The sequence below is a fragment of the Meleagris gallopavo genome, chromosome 1, assembly GCF_905368555.1.
Source record: "Meleagris gallopavo chromosome 1, MGAL_WU_HG_1.1, whole genome shotgun sequence".
In the NCBI taxonomy this organism is placed as follows: domain Eukaryota; kingdom Metazoa; phylum Chordata; class Aves; order Galliformes; family Phasianidae; genus Meleagris; species Meleagris gallopavo.
The window spans coordinates 38998903-39017506 of record NC_139404.1 but is presented as its reverse complement, the minus strand read 5'-3'; the positions used below and the strand labels follow the sequence as shown (position 1 = coordinate 39017506).

Here is an 18604-nt window from a genome sequence, read left to right as displayed (position 1 = left end):
ATCCTTGTGTCTGGCAAAGACCCAGACTGGCACGTGTACGGAACAGACGGAATATTAGAAAGTTGAAGCTGCTAAGACTTAATCAGTTTATTACTGACTCTGTCAACTTGCTTTTTACTAGAAGGTTTTTATAAGTTGCCCAAATTTAACAATTTGTCAGCACTATTATTTCAGCTTTAACTTAGTTTCCCTTTGCTTCTGCTCTAATGGTTGAGCCTCATTCTGTTCTTAAATGTTGATTTTATATTGAAGATTTAAGAAATCAGTCAATTCAGTTGACTTTGACAAATAATTATATTTGTCAGTAGTTCTACCTATTAGGTGAAATAAATGCATTTCTTTAGTTGAAGACATGTTCGCTACTTGTCCATTCTGCTATTTTACAAAAGTGGAAAATAATTACTGTAACATTTATATGGGAAACAAGAAAGTTGATACTGGCTTTGTGTCTGAGGGAGAAATGTATTACTGAATAATATTCTCTTGTTTCCAGTCTTTCACCTGATCTTTCATCTTTATTTTAGTATTGTCAGACACTTCTTTTCTCCTTATTGTGGGAAAAATGCAGTTTTTGAAAACAGATTTGAGTGCTTAACTGACTGAATTTGAAGCCCTTGATGCAAAGCACAGAGATAGGAGATTTGTTTAAGAGTAGATAGGAGAGTATTTTTCCTGAAGCAGAATTTATTTTAGCTGAAATCAACGTAGGGACTTTTTTTTTTTTTTTTTTTTTTTAATGTTAGCAATGTGGTTTTTAATGTTAGCAATGTGGAAGTGGTAGGTCTGGCAGCTTTATAAACATTGAAAACAACATTACAATCAGAACTGTCAGTAAACTTTAGCAAATGCAAGTGTGGAAAGCCTCACTTGGCCAGGTGAATCAAAACTAAATCCACTCTCAAATACAGAACAAGTGTGTTCAGACTTCCTTGCATGATTTCTGTCCTATTTTTAAGGCTGCAACTCTCAGCTTGTGGGTCATTGTGCTGTGGAGTGTTCACTGATATGTACTGGGGGATGCAGACTGAAAAAAGGTAATGCTAAGGACAAGCAGTAATTATGGCTAGAAACTGGCAGTCTGGCAATTAATCCAGGCCTATCTCATGCTTAGCAGAGATAGTAAGATGGAAAATAGTGCAAAAATATTTGATAGCAATGTCTTTCTTGATAGTTGGACAGAAATGTTTACCCTGAATGTAAGAACGCCTGAGTTGAAAACCTGCAAGAGTTGGCTGAAAAAATGATTAGTCCACTGAAGATATTTTTTAGTCACTTAGAACACTTGCTGGATTCCACAAGGTGAAAAAATTCAACTGATCTATTAATACTCAAATCCAGTGTATGTATACAAAGTCTTATCTTTTTACATCAAATAATTCAAGTTATGCTGATACCACGGACAACTGCTTTCTGAAATTCCATTACTTGGGGAATATTTTTGGAGACCAAAATATGTGCCATTTTTGGTGCAAACCTTTTCAAGAAAAGTTAAAATGACTTCTTAGTTGTGATAGAAGTGATATCTGAGGGCGATACCACATTGTTGTGTCTGTATTATAGACTGGTTTGTGTTGGAAGGGACCTTAAATATCATCTAGATCCAACCCCCCTGCTGTTTGCAGGGCTACCCCCCACCAGATCAGGTTGCCCAAGGCTCCATCCAGCCTGGCCTTGTACACCTCCAGGGATGGGCCTTGTGCCAGGGCCTCACCACTTTGAGTAAGAAAAATGTAATGTCTTTGTAATGTCTAACCTAAATCTCATCTCTTTTAGTTTTAAGCCATTCCATCTTGTCCTATCACTATCAGACTATGTAAAAAGTCCCTCTTTTGCTTGTATGCTCCCTTCACGTACTGGAAGGCCGCAGTGAGGTGCCTTCAGATGCTCTCTTCTCCAAGCTAAACAAGCCCAACTTCCTCAGCTCAAGTATTACTTATGGTGTTTGTGGAAAACTAGAGAGCAAATTGGGCAAAGCTGAGAAGATTAATCCAAAGTCCTCAGAAAGATTTGCAGCAGTAGAGAGACGTGCATATATATATATGTGTGTGTATGTGTGTGTGTGTGTGTGTATATATATATATATATAAAAAATATATATAAATATATAAAAAATTTATTATGAAGAAAGAAGACTGAGGGTTGGCTTGACAATGATTGTAGAGACATAGGGTTGAAATACAATAAAGCTTTCTTAGGGTGAAAAATGAGATTAAAAAGTGTCCCTAAGGCAAATAAAGCTCACCTTAAAATTGAATTTTACTTTTTTCATATTGTGGGCAATTTATCAACGTATGAAAAGGTGTATAGATTCTTTCATTCCTTAAAACCTTCCAGTCTGTTGTGGGCTGTGGGTTTTTTGTTTTGGTTTTGGGTGGTTGGCTGGTTTGGGTTTTTTCTTGTTTTTCTGTTTTTTTTTTTTTTTTTTTTTTTAGTGAGTGTTGTTTGTTTTTGTGGAAATTATGCCATTATCATGCAGAACTGTCACTCTCAACACTGGAAATAGTTTGAAATCCTGTGTTTCACATTAGCTTCCTTTCAGCTCATGTTTTATTTCAAGTGTTCTAGCGTCTGTGAATGCTAGCTGTTGTGCTAGGCACTTGTGTGAAAACACCACAAAAAATATCATCTGCTCTGAACAGTCTGATATTTAAGTAAGTATAAAATGTGGCGATAGTTCAGTAAACATGCATTGGCAAGAACACCAAGAAATAACAACGTATTTAAGATCTCCAGAATTATTTTTTATTTTGGCATTGGGGTGGGGTTTATCGTATTCTAGATAGGTGTTTTTCTCCCTGGTGATGACAAAAGGAGTCTGACTAGATCAGGTGTAGACATCTAAAGTTACATGGGCTGAATCATTTTCTCTCCCTGACAGACTTCGACCAGGCACATCAGAAGGTTTTGGTTCTAAAGGAACTGTAAGTAGGTATGAAATTAGAGATAGGGTGAGATACCAGATTTGTGCCTGTAAGCGTGGAAACTGTACACTTTATGTCCCTTTCTGAGGGTTTGTGAAATATTCTGAATCCTTTCAGTGAAAGATATTGTTTACAAAAATCAGAATGATTTTAACATATCTTGCTGTGAAATGGGAATGCTGATCTTTTTTGTCACAGTAGCACAAGTGGTCTAATTAATTTCTTAATTCCTAGTTAAGGCACAGCAGCTGATAACTAGTACAGTCACAAACACCTATTGTGGCAGTGATTCACAAAAAATCTCTGTACTGTGCTTTGCTAGAAATCTGCTCTTGGATTTGTGCTCCTGGCATGAAACCGGTAGGGGAATTTTGCTTCACAAGAGTTCTGAAGTCTGGGACTCCAGTGGGAGACATGACTCATGCTTTTTGTTAAGCCATACCTGCTGTTTTACTGCACCTGACTGTGAATTGTATGCTGCTGCAGAGCCCAGGAACTTAAGCAGGGCCCTTGGGCACTAGTTAGAAATTGTGGTAGTCTTGTCCTAGCCATTAGTTTAGCTTTGTGTATGTGATTGTGGTGGGTATTTCTTGGAGTTCCATATTGCTCATAGATTGTGCAGCAACTAGAAGGAAACTCAAGGAATTGTAAAATGTTCGACCTTATCAAATGATTTCATGGAAGATAGAACATGTATGAGATAGATTTGAGGTATTTAAACATCCACTCTGACACACAGTCAGCAACTCTAGAGATGCTTGCAAGGCAAAAAAAAAAAAATCATTTCATTTGTAGTACTGAATCTTATATATTGATATATCTTACGTTATAAGGCCTTCCTCAGCCATCTTCTTCAGTGACCTTGATGAGGGGATAGCGCCCAGGATGGCTGTGCTGCCATTCAGCAAGACCTGGACGGGCTGGAGGATTGGGCAGAGAGGAATTGGATGAGGTTTAACAAAAGCAAGTGTAGAGTCTTGCAGCTGGGGAGGAATAAAACACACGCACCAGTACAGGTTTGGGGATGAGCTGCTGGAGAGGAGCTCTGTGGAGAAGGATGTGGGGTTCCTGGTGGATGACAGACTGGCCATGAGCCAGCAGTGTGCCCTGGTGGCCAAAAAGGCCAATGGGATCCTGGGGTTCATTAAAAAGAGTGTGTCCAGCAGGTCAAGGGAGGTGATCCTCCCCCTCTACTCTGCCCTGGTGAGGCCTCATCTGGAGTACTGTGTCCAGGTCTAGGCTCCCTGGTACAAAAAAGACAGGGATCTCTTGGAAAGAGTCCAGCGGAGGGCCACAAAGATGGTGAAGGGCCTGGAGCATCTCTTGTATGAGGAAAGACTGAGCGACCTGGGTCTGTTCGGCCTTGAGAAAAGAAGACTGAGAGAGGATCTTATTAATGTCTATAAATACCTAAGGTGTGGGAAGCAAAGGGATGAGGCCAGACTCTCTTCAGTGGTGCATGACAACAGGATAAGGGGAAATGGCCACAGACTGAAGCATAGGAAGTTCCTCACCAATGTGCATAAGAACTTCTTCTCAGTGAAGATGACAGTGCTGGAACAGGCTGCCCAAGGAGGTTGTGGATGATCTCTAGAGGTCCCTTCCAGCCCCTAGAATTCTGTGATGATATTCCTGAAATAAATTGCATTTCTGTGCATTTTTATACAGGCTAAAGCTTGACCCTAGTGCTGTCTTCCTGCAGACCAGTTAATCCTATCTGAAGTCACCTGGCTTGATTTATTAGTGAGACCATTTGGTCATGACTTGCACGTTCAGTCATACATGAGCATGAAAACTGAAGGAAAAACATGTCTGATCTTTTTTTAACCTTTTGTTCTAGATAGGCCTAACATATCTTGAGAACGTTGTGAATGATTCCTAAGAGGAATGCAGTATGAGGGATACCCACAGAAGTGCTCTGTGGCAGTTGTCATTGTTTAAATATTCCCATTTGCTTCAGATGAGACCCAGCACATGGAAATTTTCTGAAGCAGCTGTGCACGCCTGTGTTACAGCCTGTAAATGTTGCTTAATAGAGGCACCTCACAAGCTATGCTGAAAGCAGTAAATAAAATTAAGTTAGGGAATAAAAGTCTCTGTTGACTTCTTAGCTGTGTGAGAAAGGATGAGGAATGCAGAGAACTGAACTATTACATGCATCTCCATCAGGAAACAGAGCTGAAAACCTGCTTGGCATGAGCGTCCCCTGAGTTTCCTACTTGAATCTTATGCCAAGAATATGCTGCCAAATATGTTTCTTAACTCATATTGCAGTTAATACCTGTCTATTTTGCACTTGCTGGCTTTTTCTTTTGCATAACAGTGTAATGTCATACAGCATCATCTTGTAATTACTGTTATCTGAGGCATACAGTAATGATGTTTCTATCTATTCAGATACATACAGCTTTTCAGTGATGTTTTCTGAGTTTCATGTTGTTCTTACATAGGAGAATGTGAATTTAAAAGCCATAATTCACCTTTTTTAAGTCTATTTTTGTGGTGCAGCTTTCTGTCTATTGAGACTACTTAGTTGTGCAAGAGGAAATGCCCAAATATATTAAGACATACTTTTATTTTTATGCTGTATTTTTTCAGATCTTAGGCCAGGTATTATTTTACACGATAGTTTGCTCATAGTATAGGTTAAAAAAAAGAGCAAATAATACTCCTAATTAAAATACAGGAGTTTGTAAATTGAGAGGAGTTGGTTTGGGGTAAATTAAGTTGTATATCGTTCTGCAAAATCAGACTGATATTTGACAGTTTAATTACCAGATAATGTTGGGGTTTCTGTTTGCAGTTTAACAGCAGGATCTCTCATGGAGGTGGTACAAAATCAGTCATTAGTATCTGCAGAGCACTTAGGCACTAATAGTGAATGCAGTAGAAAGATTTATTAGGAAATTTTATTATATTTTGAAAACATTTCCATAAAATGGATTAAAAATCATTAAAACCCAATGTTTAAGTATTGAAGGGTCACTTTTTCTTTTAATGTATTTGCACCTAAGGTAGATTTTCTGTGTGCAGTGGCTTTAAGGTAAGTGGCATCAGGTGCAGGGGCCTCACTGCACTGCGCAGTTCCTGACATGAACCAGGTGCTTCCCATGTTTAACAGAGATGCTTGGCATGACTTGGGAGACCCACTTTATTCCTGTTATCTGTCTAAGGTAAATAGGAACACAGGAATTCCATCTTTCTGTGATCACGCACAATCAGTTAATCGTGCTGGCAGCCTGCAGTAATGCAGGCACATATCCAGAGATGTTGGAATATGCCAACTACAAAAAATAAGGCAGAGAGTGGCCAATTCTTAAATACTCAGCATATGCAGAGCACTACTCGGAGAGCTGTTGGTTGTGTTCCATGGAAGAACACATGGAAAAGTATGACAAGGTATGGTATCATAAAAAGCAGTGTCACGAAGCGTGTAGCTGTAAGGATTTGAATGAAAGCTGCCTAAGTTACTGGCATTCTGGCATTTCTCAACTGGTTGACTTTCCAGTCTTAATTTTTATCTGTAGTATGGGAGATAGTAGGAAAAAGCCTCCAAAAAAGCATTCAAACCATAAATTATTCTACCATTTCTCTGAATTTAGGGGTAATGATGTTGCACAGTGGTCTTGGCTGATATAATTAAAGTCCTTAAACAATACTGAAGTCCTTAAGCAAAAATGAGGTTAGATTTTAATTAAATTGTCTGGTGGCTTTTTTTTTTTTTTTTTTTTTTAAATAGAAGCTCCATTTAAAAACAGTGGAATCCTTAGCTTGATGGGACTGCATCACAGTGACTTCTGTAGCAGCTACAGGCTTCTCTTCTAAAATCTTCCTCCTGTCCTTTCCTGCAAGATTTTGTGTGGTACTGATCCACGCCAGCTCAGTAAGTGCCGCCTTCCCAGAGGATCTGCACATGGTCAGCAGCGTTGCTTTTGTGATGCTGCTGCCTACAATGAGCATTTTAGACATTTGTGTTCAGTAATGTTTAATTTCGTGAAGGAGTTGTTTAAACTTAAAATCCTGTTTCTGGAATATGCTTCATGCCTGGTAAATAAAGTCAAATGTACCTGTGTTTTCTAGCTGAATACAGGTTTCGATGTGCCCATGCACCTGTGCAACAGTGCATTGTAAGACCTGCATGAAAACTCATGAGGAATCAAGCCTGAGGTCAGACAAGGCACAGTGGAGTTCCTTGCTCCTGCTTCAGGTTGTCCCTGTGAGCAGCAGCAAGCACATCAGCACAGCCAGTGGGACAGGCACTGCTTAATCACAGTATCACAAAATGATTTAGGTTGGAATGGTAAAGCCCAACAGTTCCAGCCCCCTGTCCTGGACAGGGACACCTCCCACTACATCAGGCTGCCAAGAGCCTCATCCAGCCTGGCCTTGAATGCTTCCAGAGATGGGGTGTCCACAGGTTGTCTGGGCAGCCTGTTCCAGTGCCTCACCGCCCTCTGAGTAAAGAATTTCCTCCTAATGTCTAATGTAAATCTCCCCTCTTCTAGTTTAAAACTGTTCCTCCTTGTCCTGTCACTGTCAGACCACGTAAAAATTCAGTCCCTGTCCTGGAAGGCCACAATGAGGTCTCCCAGGAGTCTTCTTCAGGCTGAACAAGCAAAGATCCCTCAGTCTTTCTCCATAGGAGTGCTCCAGCTCTCTTAAGTCCTCGGGCAGACTGAGTGGGAAGCAAAGTGTGTGTGGTATGGTTTCTTTATTGTAGCTTCTGTTACATTTGGTTCCATTCCCTCCATTAGGATTTTTTTGCTTTGTTTACTTTTTTCTTTTTTCTTATCTGCTGCTATTACTGCCGTGTTCTCAGCCTCTATGAGCAGGGCTTTTTTTTGTTGTTGCTCTATTTGTTTCTTTCACTTTTGACTTCATGAAGTTGTGTTCCAGAATTGCATAAGCTAGTGTTGTGCCAGTTCAGAGCCTTTATACAGCCAGAAGGAATAGGAGTCAATTCCTGCCTAATGTTTGGAGCTGTCAGCAGGGGCTTCTTGTCAAGGAATTCATTTTTATGCCACGTGCTTTCTTTTTTGGATTGGCATCACTTTTAACTCAGATAATTGAATACTCATTTGGAAGATTTTATTCCCAAAAGAGTCTGTGTGGAAATTCTGTTTGGCTGTTGAAAATGATGGTGCCTAAATGGGTATTTCCTCCCAATCTTCTTTTAGGATTTCTTGAATAGAAATGGTCATCACACAGTATGCACTCTGGCTGAGGCCTCTGTGGAAAGAAGAGTCCTCTGCTAAATATAAACTTATTGAGAAGTGAAGGACTTCCTACCGTATCTGCTTGTGGAAATAAATGGCCCAGCATGACTGATGGCAAAAGCTTCTGTAAGGCAAAGAATCATATCATCTTTTGAATTGGAACAAAAGGTGACACTGGTCACCTTTGTTTTCTGTTTGGAGTGCCCGACTGCTTCTCCTGAGTTCTTCGGGCTCTTTGGGGTTGAATTCTGCATGGGTGAAAAAAGATTGAAGAAAAAACTCTGTTCATGCATTTTAGTACGTAAAGTTTCCTTATTTAGAAGCTGTTTTCTTCTTGATGGCTCTTGACACGCCCAGGAGTTAACTGATTACCTGCAGGTGTCTCTTCTCATTTTTTTTTTTCCTCCTCTCTTAATGCCCTTGGTACTTTGCTGGTGGTAAGAACTGAGAGTACTCACCTCCCATTACACATCTGATTGGATGCCCTAGACATTCTTGCAGCGTTTCTCAGTGGCCTCCTGGCTCTGTGCATGTAAAGAGATGATTCAGAATTCTTTCAGCTTCATGACAACAATCCCTATCACTTGCACCTAGTAGGTGTTCCAGCATGTTATTTCTTGTTTGAAGTCTCTTTTCATTATTATATAGTAATGAAAAGAAGTAAGTCTGAGTGTAAAAAATAATAATAATAATAAAATAAAATCATTTTAGTGTAAATTTCTATCCAGAAGTAAGGAAATGTAACTTTTCCCTGACTGAAACTGGTTTTTCCAATCAGTTTTTTTCTCCCCACTCTTTTTTGAGGAAGTTCCTTGCTTAGGTACTCTGCACCTAAGTAATGTCTTGTCTCTGGATCTTGTTTGGTATTACTCCATGTATGTATCAACATACATTTTAGTGAAATATACATATGTATGTGTAATACATACACTTGTATGTATAATACAGATATACACACATATATATATGTATGAAAAAATTATATAGATATGTATAAAGGAAATCTATGCAAGTAAAGATGCTTGAAGGTAGATGCTCTAATAGATTAATTTACTTATCAAGCTTAGCTTTATATTTTCTTTCAAAGGTTCATTGCTAAAGAAAGCATTATCCTTGTATAGATCTATAATCCCATTGCCTTTCCACTTTTATGAATGCCTATCTAAATAATGGAATCATAGAATGGCTTAGTGTGGAAAGGACCTTAAAACCCACCCAGTTCCAGTCCCCTGTTGTGGGCAGGCCTGCACCCCCCACCTGCTCAGGCTACCCAGGGCCCCATCCAGCCTGGCCCTGAGAGCTCCAGGGATGGGGCACCCACAGCTTCTCTGGACAGCTGTGCCAGTGGCCTCACTGCTTTCTGAGAACAGAATTTTGTCCTCAGTCAGATAGTATTTCTAAAATAGGTGGTTAAAATTATATTAACTTTATTTTTTTTCTCTTTAGCATAGATAAAACAAAAATATTCCTCTTCTTCTTCTTTCTGATATTTTTTGTTGTCTACATTAGCTGCCTCACAGGAAGAAATTGTTCTTTATTGCTGACCTGGGATTAAGTTCCTGGGTGCTTCATTATCAAAATTGAATTTTCATTTCCAGAATACAGAAACGTCTTTGTCCTGCTCATAGATTCATTAAACCTGTGGTACATTTTAAAAAGATAATTTGTGTATAAATAAAACAAAGCTCTTCTGAACTGTATTGGTTCCCATTTGACAGTACAAATCAAAGGAAGATTAAAATATCCTGTCAGCTGGTCAACTTTTATTTCCACTTGATCCTACCTGGTTCCTGTTTCAGTTTATTCTGTAAATGATTAATAAGAGGTGATAACATCATGCTTTCCTAACAGTTTTAGACGTAAAAGCTCATTTTTAGAATGGCTGCTTATAAAAGAGATTTACTGAGTGTATAAAGAGTGTTTAAGGTCATCCGAACCAGGAAGAAATAAAATGCAGTGAATCCAAGCAATAGATGTAAAATCTTGGCAGCTAGGAGTATAAGAGGAGGGGAGGAAGCCTGGGATGTTGTTGTATGTATAATTTTCTGTCCAAGCAGAAATCTGGAAATTGCACAGCTACAGGTGTGCAAGTAGTGAGTAATGTAACTTGCTTCTTTAAGAAGCTTGGAAGCACCTTAGGGTGCTTCTAAAAGGAATGGTTTCAGTGAGAAAAAATGAATAGTGACATCTTTTCCTCTGAGTGGTGAATTGGTGCTATGTTCTGTGGAAAACTTCTAGAAATTCTGAAATTGTTTAGACTCAGGAATGGAAGGCAAGTGATACCTTCATGACTCTCTTGCTTCTGCAGGATGTTTTCTCATGAGGAATTTTGATGAGAGTGAGAAGTGTCATCTTTCTTTCTCCTGCTTTCACAGCTGTAGTCATTCCTGGTTTGCATTAGCACTGGGTTGCTTTTCAGTTATTCAGCACTCGTGTTATCTCACTGCTGTTTCAGTGGAGATGGTAGTGTACAACTGAACCTATGGAGAAAAGAGATGGAGTTAAGATGTGACTTCTGTAGGCTCACAGAGGAGGTCTGAGGTAACTTGATAAGCCAGGTGGAGATAGAATCCACTTGTTCCTTCGTACATGAAGAAGCCCCAAAGTTCAGCAGCAGACCTGCTTTCTCCTGGCAGTGCAGTTGATCTGCCTGCATTTGGAGGAACATACAGGGCTCTTGTCTGGATTGCACATGAAAACCAAAATTGTTTTGATGGTTTGTTTTCAGTCAGAATGTTACCTTGCATGTTGCAGGAATATCATTACACGGTCATAATTTGAGTTAACACTGTGCAGTCCTGTTCTAATATACTGTACATATTATACATACTGGGATTTATACCAGTGTACTCCAGCAGTCTATTTTAATCTAGGCAATTATCTTTGATTGTGAAACTTTCAAGTAGTCTTTTAGGGGTTTGCAGTGAAATATTTTCATAGTCTGGTTGAGTCCAGAGATCGTACACGTTTTAAAGTAATGCTTGTTAATGCATTTTAACTAACAGATTTGGTTTAACCTCTGGAAATCTTTGTCAGACACTTGTAAACACAGACAGCTCTATTTATTTAAGCCCTGATGACCAGCTTTCTTATGCACTCTGTGCACTGTTTACATGAAATGCCAAGATGAGCCAGGAAGGGAATAGCAAAGATGCTTACATCCTAGTTGAACAGAAATTCGATTGGTAATAAGGGGTTTTTTTAATGGAAATGGTCTCAGCTGCTATGTATGCCCCTACACATGTGCTCTTGTGCAGGTGTGTGTAGGACACAGGCACCAAAATCCAGGGATATCTTTGTACAAGGGAATGTTCTTCACTACAATGCAGCATCGTGCGAATTTTCCCTTTCTTTTAATTTTTCTAGCCTTTTCTAGTTTGTTCGCCAGGGAGTATGGCCATAACCTTGAGGCTTCAGCATCTTCCTAAAAAAGAAACTGTTTCAAAATGAAAATAAGCAGAACTTGGCTGAATCTCCCCTGGCACAACTTGAGGCCATTCCCTCTCGTCCTATTGCTACTTACTTGGGAGAAGAGGCCGACCCCTACCTCACCACAACCTCCCTTCAGGTAGTTATAGAGAGCGACAAGGTCACCCCTGAGCCTTCTTTTCTTTGGACTAAACAGTCCTAGCTCCCTCAGCCACTCCAGACCCCTCACCAGCTTCATTGCCCTTCTCTGAACGTTCTCCAGGGCCTCCACGTCATTCTTGTAGAGAGGGGCCCAAAACTGAACACTGTACTTGAGGTGCAGCCTCACCAGGGCTGAATACAGAGAACTCTCTTTAGAGTCACAACTGAATCTGCCTCCATCATTTTCTTTGCCCCATCAGCTATTTATGCACATGAACAAGATTGCTCCTGAGCCTTCTCCAGGCCAGGCATTCTTAGCACTCTCAGCCTCTTCTTGTATGTTTGGTGCTCCAAACCTTCATTGCAGTCACTCCAGTACATCTTCCTTTTCTTGAGAAACCCAAATCTCAACCCAGCACTGCAGCTGTGATCCCACTAGGGCTGAACAGGGAGAGGGGAAGGATTGCTTGCCTTGTTCTGCTGGCAGTTTCTGCTTCTTGCTGCAGCCCAGGATCCTGTTGCTCTTTCTTGCTGTAAGGGCTCGCTTCTGGTTTATGTTCCACTTGGTGCCCACCAGGACTCCCAGGCCCTTTTCTGCAAAGCTGCTGTCCGGCCCATCAGGCACATATTGATGCTTTGGTTTATTCCTCCCCAGGTGCAGTTTGTGTTTCCCTTTTTTGAACACCACGAGATCTCTGTTAGTCCATTTCTCTAGCCTGCCAATGTCCTTCTGCGTGGCAGCACAGCCTGCCCTTATAGAGGCAAAATTAGAGGCGTTGTTGCTTCATATCTGTAAATGGCAGCTTTTCAGATGCTATTATCAATCATAAGTTATCCTTGTTAAAACAGCAATTTTGCACCACTTTATAGGATTCTTTAAATAATTCCTATGTTTTTTAACAGCTTTGTTCTGCTTATAGGAGGGAAAGTGTGGCATATATTGCAGAAGTTGAAAATGTTTTACAAATTGTAATGACTTTAAGATCAAGTTTTGTTTCTGTAAAACATATTATTTACCAACTTTATTTTGTCTCATAAAATAACTCTCATTATCCTCGTTCTTAGCTAGTTTATTTTTACTTACAAAAACACCAGTATACTGATCATTGAAGGCAGTGTAATGATTCATAGAATTTTTGGAGTGGATGGAAATGTCTCCTGCATCTTGTTTTGAAAACTCATTTCTACGCTTCTCTGTAATTAGTGTCATAAACAGAGAGAATTTCATGTTCTGCCGTTATTCTTTTTTCCAGTAAAGGCAATTGTTCAGTTCATGAACTACTTAAATAATATTTTCTGACTTTTTACCTAATATTTACCGATGCTGGGGGGAGTTTTGTGTATGACTAATAAAATAATTGGTTCATGTCCTTCTTACAACATTCTAAAAAATGCTTGTGCATTTGCTGTCTAATCTGAGCTATCTTTTAACCAGCTGAAACATGTCTTAATTTTTCTATGTGATCAGGCAGTTACTGAAACTTTTAAGTGTAGCATTACGATAAAAATACATTGCTTCAGCTTTTCTTATTTGTACATTTGAGTGCATGAAACAGCTGTGTCAAGACTTCTAGCCTATCTGTTTAACAGCAAATGCCAGGAGAATACCGCTTCAGTGAATCTGAGGTGAGCCAGGTTACAGTACCTGGGTTAGCATGACAAAAGGTGTACCTGTAGATAGTCACCATCACCCAGCTGGTAATGCAATAACTTGATTTGGGTCTCAATCCTGTACTACTTGCCAGCTTCCATTTTTCTTCTTCAGGAGGACAGTAATGGTGCCAGGAAAATCAGAGCAGTTTTGCTCTGTTACTCCTGAACAAAATATTAGCAAATAGCTGATTAACAAGTACCAAAATGCACAAATGTTTTCATATAGTAATTACTATGTACACTGTTATGGTAGTATTTGGGAACACTGCAGGGCATGGTGAGTGCATCACATTTTACATTGTCATTAAGGCTTCAGAGCTGGTGTTGAAAAGCTGTAGTACAGTGACAATAATCCCAGTATTCTGTCTGTCCTGACAGCAAAACAGTGCAAAAGTGAGTTGTACAGCAGCTGTTTCAGGCTCCTTCTCTTAACCGTAGGATTTATTTTCTGTGGGGTGACAAAATGTTATGGAAAAAAAAAAAAAAAGTTATTGATGAGTTTTTGCTTTCTGTTTCTTTCAGGACTCCTCCAGGATGGTTTCAAGCAGATATAAAAGGTATGAGATCTTTGTACTCAACACACTTATTCACATACATATTGTCCCAGAAAGACTTTGGCCACCAAGTCAAACATGAGCGACCGATGAGTTCTTGCCACAATGGATGCTGCATTAGGGAAAGTATAAACAACAGGCCAGGGGGAATAATCCTTTCTGCTCAATTTTGGTGAGGCCACACCTGGAGTGCCGTGTCCAGTTCTGGACATACTGTTAAAGAGCTCAATGAAGGATCACCAAGATGATTTGAACTAGAGTACCCCACTTATTACAGGACTGCTCTGCCTAGAGAACAGTTATCTTGAGCATGTTTCATCCATGTCTGTAAATACATGAAGACTGCAGAAAGGATGGAGCCAAACTCTTTTCAGTGGTGCCCATTGTTAGGACAAGATGGAGTGGGCACAAGCAGGAGCCCAGGAGGTTCTCTCTAAACACTGGGAAACTCTTCTGTGCTGTGTGGCTAATGAAGTACTGGCACAAATTGCCTGGGAGAGGCTGTGGGGTCTTCTGCTTGTGTATCTTCAGAAGCTGCCTGGGTATGGTCCTGGACACTGTGCTCTGGGTGTCCCTGTTTGAGCAGGGGTTGGAGCAGACTGATCCAGTGGCCAACCTGAATCCTATTGTGAAAGCAGATGAAATACATTGTTTTTTGAAAGCATAGGCCATTATACTACTGCTGAAGACATAGCCTGATTTGGAGTAAGGACTGGAGTGATGCGCCAAACTTATAAAACCCTCCCTGGTATATCACTATTAAAAAAACAAAAAAACAAAAAAACTCAGCTAGTGTTTTATTGAGTCTTATTAGTGCCAAGCAGTTTTCCAAGGCAATATCTGAGTATTTTGGTCTACGCATAACCTAGGAGCCAGTAGTTTAACAGTTGAGTTATGAATCTGAAGTTCAATACAGGTAATTTTGTTGCTTTCCACAGTACTACTGACAGTAATTTCTGTGATTTCATCATCTTAATATTTCATTTGCAGGAGATGCTGTTCACTTAGTGTGTCCTTTGTGTTATTTGTTTGTCTTTGAGACAAGTATAACTCTTGCCATTTTTCAAGTTTATCAATCAGAACAATATTTCAGATGCTGATTCTGTGCTGTACGTTGTGTGAAATTTTTGTCCATGTGGAACATATAGACATGGCTATCATGTTTATTAAAAATGTAAAGGTAACATGGATTTTGAAATACATCAACTGAAGCAAGGCATTTTAATAAGTATGTGTTTATTTTCACATATGAGTGTATTCTTTTGTACATCCTTTATTCAGGTGAAACATGTGGATGGTTTATTCGTGGCTGTAGAAGTAACTGCAGAGAGCTCCTTCAACTATCTAGTCTTCACTGGTGTATTTTCCCCCCCTCAAAGCTACGCATCTATTGTTTTATGCTTTAGATTTCTTGTTGTGGTGCTTTCTTTTTATATTTAGGTTTCTGGATTTTGATAAACATGACCAAATGCTTTTTATTGCTCAAGGGTTTTTTTGAATCACTTTGTTATAGCAGAATAGGTGGACTTATTTTCACAACATTAATACCTATGAAATTTCATGGATTTTTTTTTATCAAGCACATTTTAGTTGAATCTTCACTTTCTCTTCATATTGTTGTCTGTATCTGATGGATACTTAATTGTGTGTGTCGCAGTATTTGGTGGCTTTTTGCAAAGCGTTATCTTCACTTGCTATTCACTTAGGAAAACTCAGTTGTGTTTAGGGTGCCAAGAAATAGAAGTTTGAGTAATCACACACATTTGTAACATATCTGAAAACAAACTAATTCTTCTGATTAACACTGCAAGAATAGAAGACTCTTAAGTTAGGAAATGCTAAAATAAGACGTTTGTGTAGTCTTTAGTCAGCTTTAGTTATATGTAGAATGTACATTCTTTGTTCATGAACTTTGCCCCTCAAGACTTGCAGCACATTCAGGAGGAATCTAACTTGCTGTGAGCTGCTCTTTAATATTTTTTTAATGTATGTTGCTGTATATCTTACTTGTTGTAGAATCTTCAAACCTCATGTTGAAAACAAAGAATTATTTTCCTGTGAAGTCATCACAGCACACAATACCCAAATATTGGTGGATTTTATTCTAACAATACCTCCATGAAATGTGCAATAGTCAGTTCTTCACAGACAGAGGCTCAGTACTGGTTGTGTTAAGAGGTAAAAGTACCTATCTATTTTCTTCTGTATTCTAAAATTTCTCCCTCCTAAGTAACTTTTTGGTTAAAAGCATTTGAACAAAACATGTCTCCCAGTGGCTGCAGTGTAAAATCTTAAAAGAATTGGGACCAGCGTCCTCTTCTCTTCTGAGAGTATTTGAGTTGTTCTTGTCTTCCATCGTTGCAATACAAGAATGTTGTAGAGAAAGCAGCCTGCTCTCATTCACTATGGCGTAGATCTCTGTTATGTTCAAAATGTAGCAGAAGTCCTTTGCAAACAGAAAGTTCAATTCTGTGATTATGAGTCTCTTCAAGTCCCAGATGTGTTCAACTTAATGGACTTTTAACAGTTCTGTTCATACTTACTTAGGTTTTCAAAGTGTATCGAGAGAGCACCAAGTTATAACTTCTGGACAACCACTCTGAGATCCTATTTGAAGCTATTCCTTGCACTGGTCTAACCGCAAGCAGTCAGTGCTTCCTGGATGAGGAAGAGAGAATCTGTGCTAGCAGACTTTAACAGGCAACTGACAGCAAAAGTGAAAATGCAGTATTTTCTTAAAATTCCTGCTCTATTAGAGACCCCCATGGGAAGAATGTATTATTTGTCAGAAAATTTCCAATCATTTTCCCCCATCTTTATTGCTCATAATCACTTGCTTTCTCCCTCTTTCCCAGTTGTTCCTCACCAGAAGCGATATGTCAGCATTTTTGTTCACTTTACTCATTTCCATTTCCTGGCCCAGTTAGACAGAGACAACCTTTTCCCTCTGTCCCTCATATTCCTGCATTCTCCTGTTTAACCATTTAACCAAGGTGCTAGACTTCTCTCTGTCTCCATCTTCTGGCCTCTAATCTTGGATTACTGATACCATCTCAGACTTCCAGTATGTTCCTTTTCCCTTTCCGTGTAGCTATTTTCAAGTCTACTAAAATACTTGTCTCCCTGGATCTAAAAAGTCAAGAGATGTATCAGAAGCAGAGAAGGAAGGGTATGTGCTGGTCTGTTCTGATGGAGTTCCTGATCTCATCATTTGTTCTAGGACTCAAGGAAGTGCACACATTTTACTACCTATTTAATCAGACATACTGACTACTTTGCCTTGTATGGATGCAGTGATACATGGTGAAATATTTATATGGTATTCCTGAGAAAACCATTTCACTGAGTGCCTCTTGATGGGAAGACGTGTTTACAAATGAAGTCTGCTGGCTGTTCTGTTATTCTACTTATGTTCTGGCTGACTTGGACAAACTGAGCCTGTCTCCTTATACAATAAAGTAAATAAATGCTTGGGATGAGAATCTTAATCTGTAACTGTAGTCTGTCTACTGAATTTGCTTTAAAATTTTCTACACTCCCACCCTGGAATTTTGTATTTGGGTTCCTTTGTAGTTGCATGAGTTAACCACAGAAAATATTTTCAGAATGAAGTGATGGTTTTGTTGTGATTTAGAGTGGTACTGTAGGATGTATTTAAAAACATGACCAGTACCTTCAGGATTGTGCTTACATGAAGGCCTTGGGACATGCTCCTGAACATGTTGGAGAGTTATGACCAGTCAGCTGTGCTCATCATCAGCTACGTGTGATTTAAATATGCAGGTGTCCTTCTCTGGCCTGTATCTATTTCCACATCTTTAGTTTTTCCCTAAGCTTTTTTTAACATGAAATGCTTCATCTTGCCCATTACAACTACTGTTACTATACAACTACTGTTACTATAGCTGAGTATACTACTGGAAAAGGCCTTGTGTGTAGTTATTATAAACCAGGAGGAACACTGCCATTAGTAAGCATGGTTTTCTGTGTCAGTTCAGATGGTATCAGGTCAAGGGAGGTGATCCTGTCCCTATGTTCTGTACTGCTGAGACATCACCTGGAGTACTGCGTGCAGGTATGGAGCCCTCAGTATAGGAGAGACATGGACCTGTTGGAGCACAAAAACAATTAAAGGAGTGGAACACTCACTGTGAGGACAGGCTGAGAGAGCTGGGGCTGTTCAGCCAGGAGAACAGAAGGCTGCGAGGTGACCTGATAGCGGCCTGTCAGTATACTTACAAGAAGGAAGGGGACAGACTCTTTAGCAGGGTCTGTTGTAATGGGACAAGGGGAAATGGTTTCAAACTTAAAGAAGGCAGATTTAGGTTAGATATAAGGAAAAAGTATTTTACTATGTGGGTGGTGAAGCACTGGCACAGGTTGCCCAGAGAGATGGCGGATGCCCCATCCCTGGAGACATTCAAGGCCAGGCTGGACCACGCTCTGAGCAACCCCGTCTACCTGTGCATGTCCCTGATCATTGCAGGGGATTTAAAGGTCCCTTCCAAATCGAAGATTCTATGAATGACAAAGTAGATTCTGTTTCTTGAAATATTTAAGTGCAATCTACATGTAAGCATGAATTATGTTTCTCTTGTATTCTGTGAATGAATAAATTTGCAATTAACAGTAAAGCAGGATGTGTATATGGATGTCAGATTTTTTTTGAGAAATACACAGGGCTTGTTTT

The 18604-nt window shown here is 39.6% G+C and overlaps 1 protein-coding gene across 1 annotated transcript in view; it reads left to right on the top strand.

Moving 5' to 3' along the window:
• PAWR (pro-apoptotic WT1 regulator) overlaps positions 1 to 18604 on the top strand; it is a 73087-nt gene that overhangs the window by 39529 nt on the left and 14954 nt on the right. Inside the window, exon 4 of the mRNA XM_085221768.1 lies at positions 13883 to 13917. Within this exon, the coding sequence (XP_085077894.1) occupies positions 13883 to 13917 (35 nt within the window). The remainder of the gene's footprint in view (positions 1 to 13882; positions 13918 to 18604) is intronic.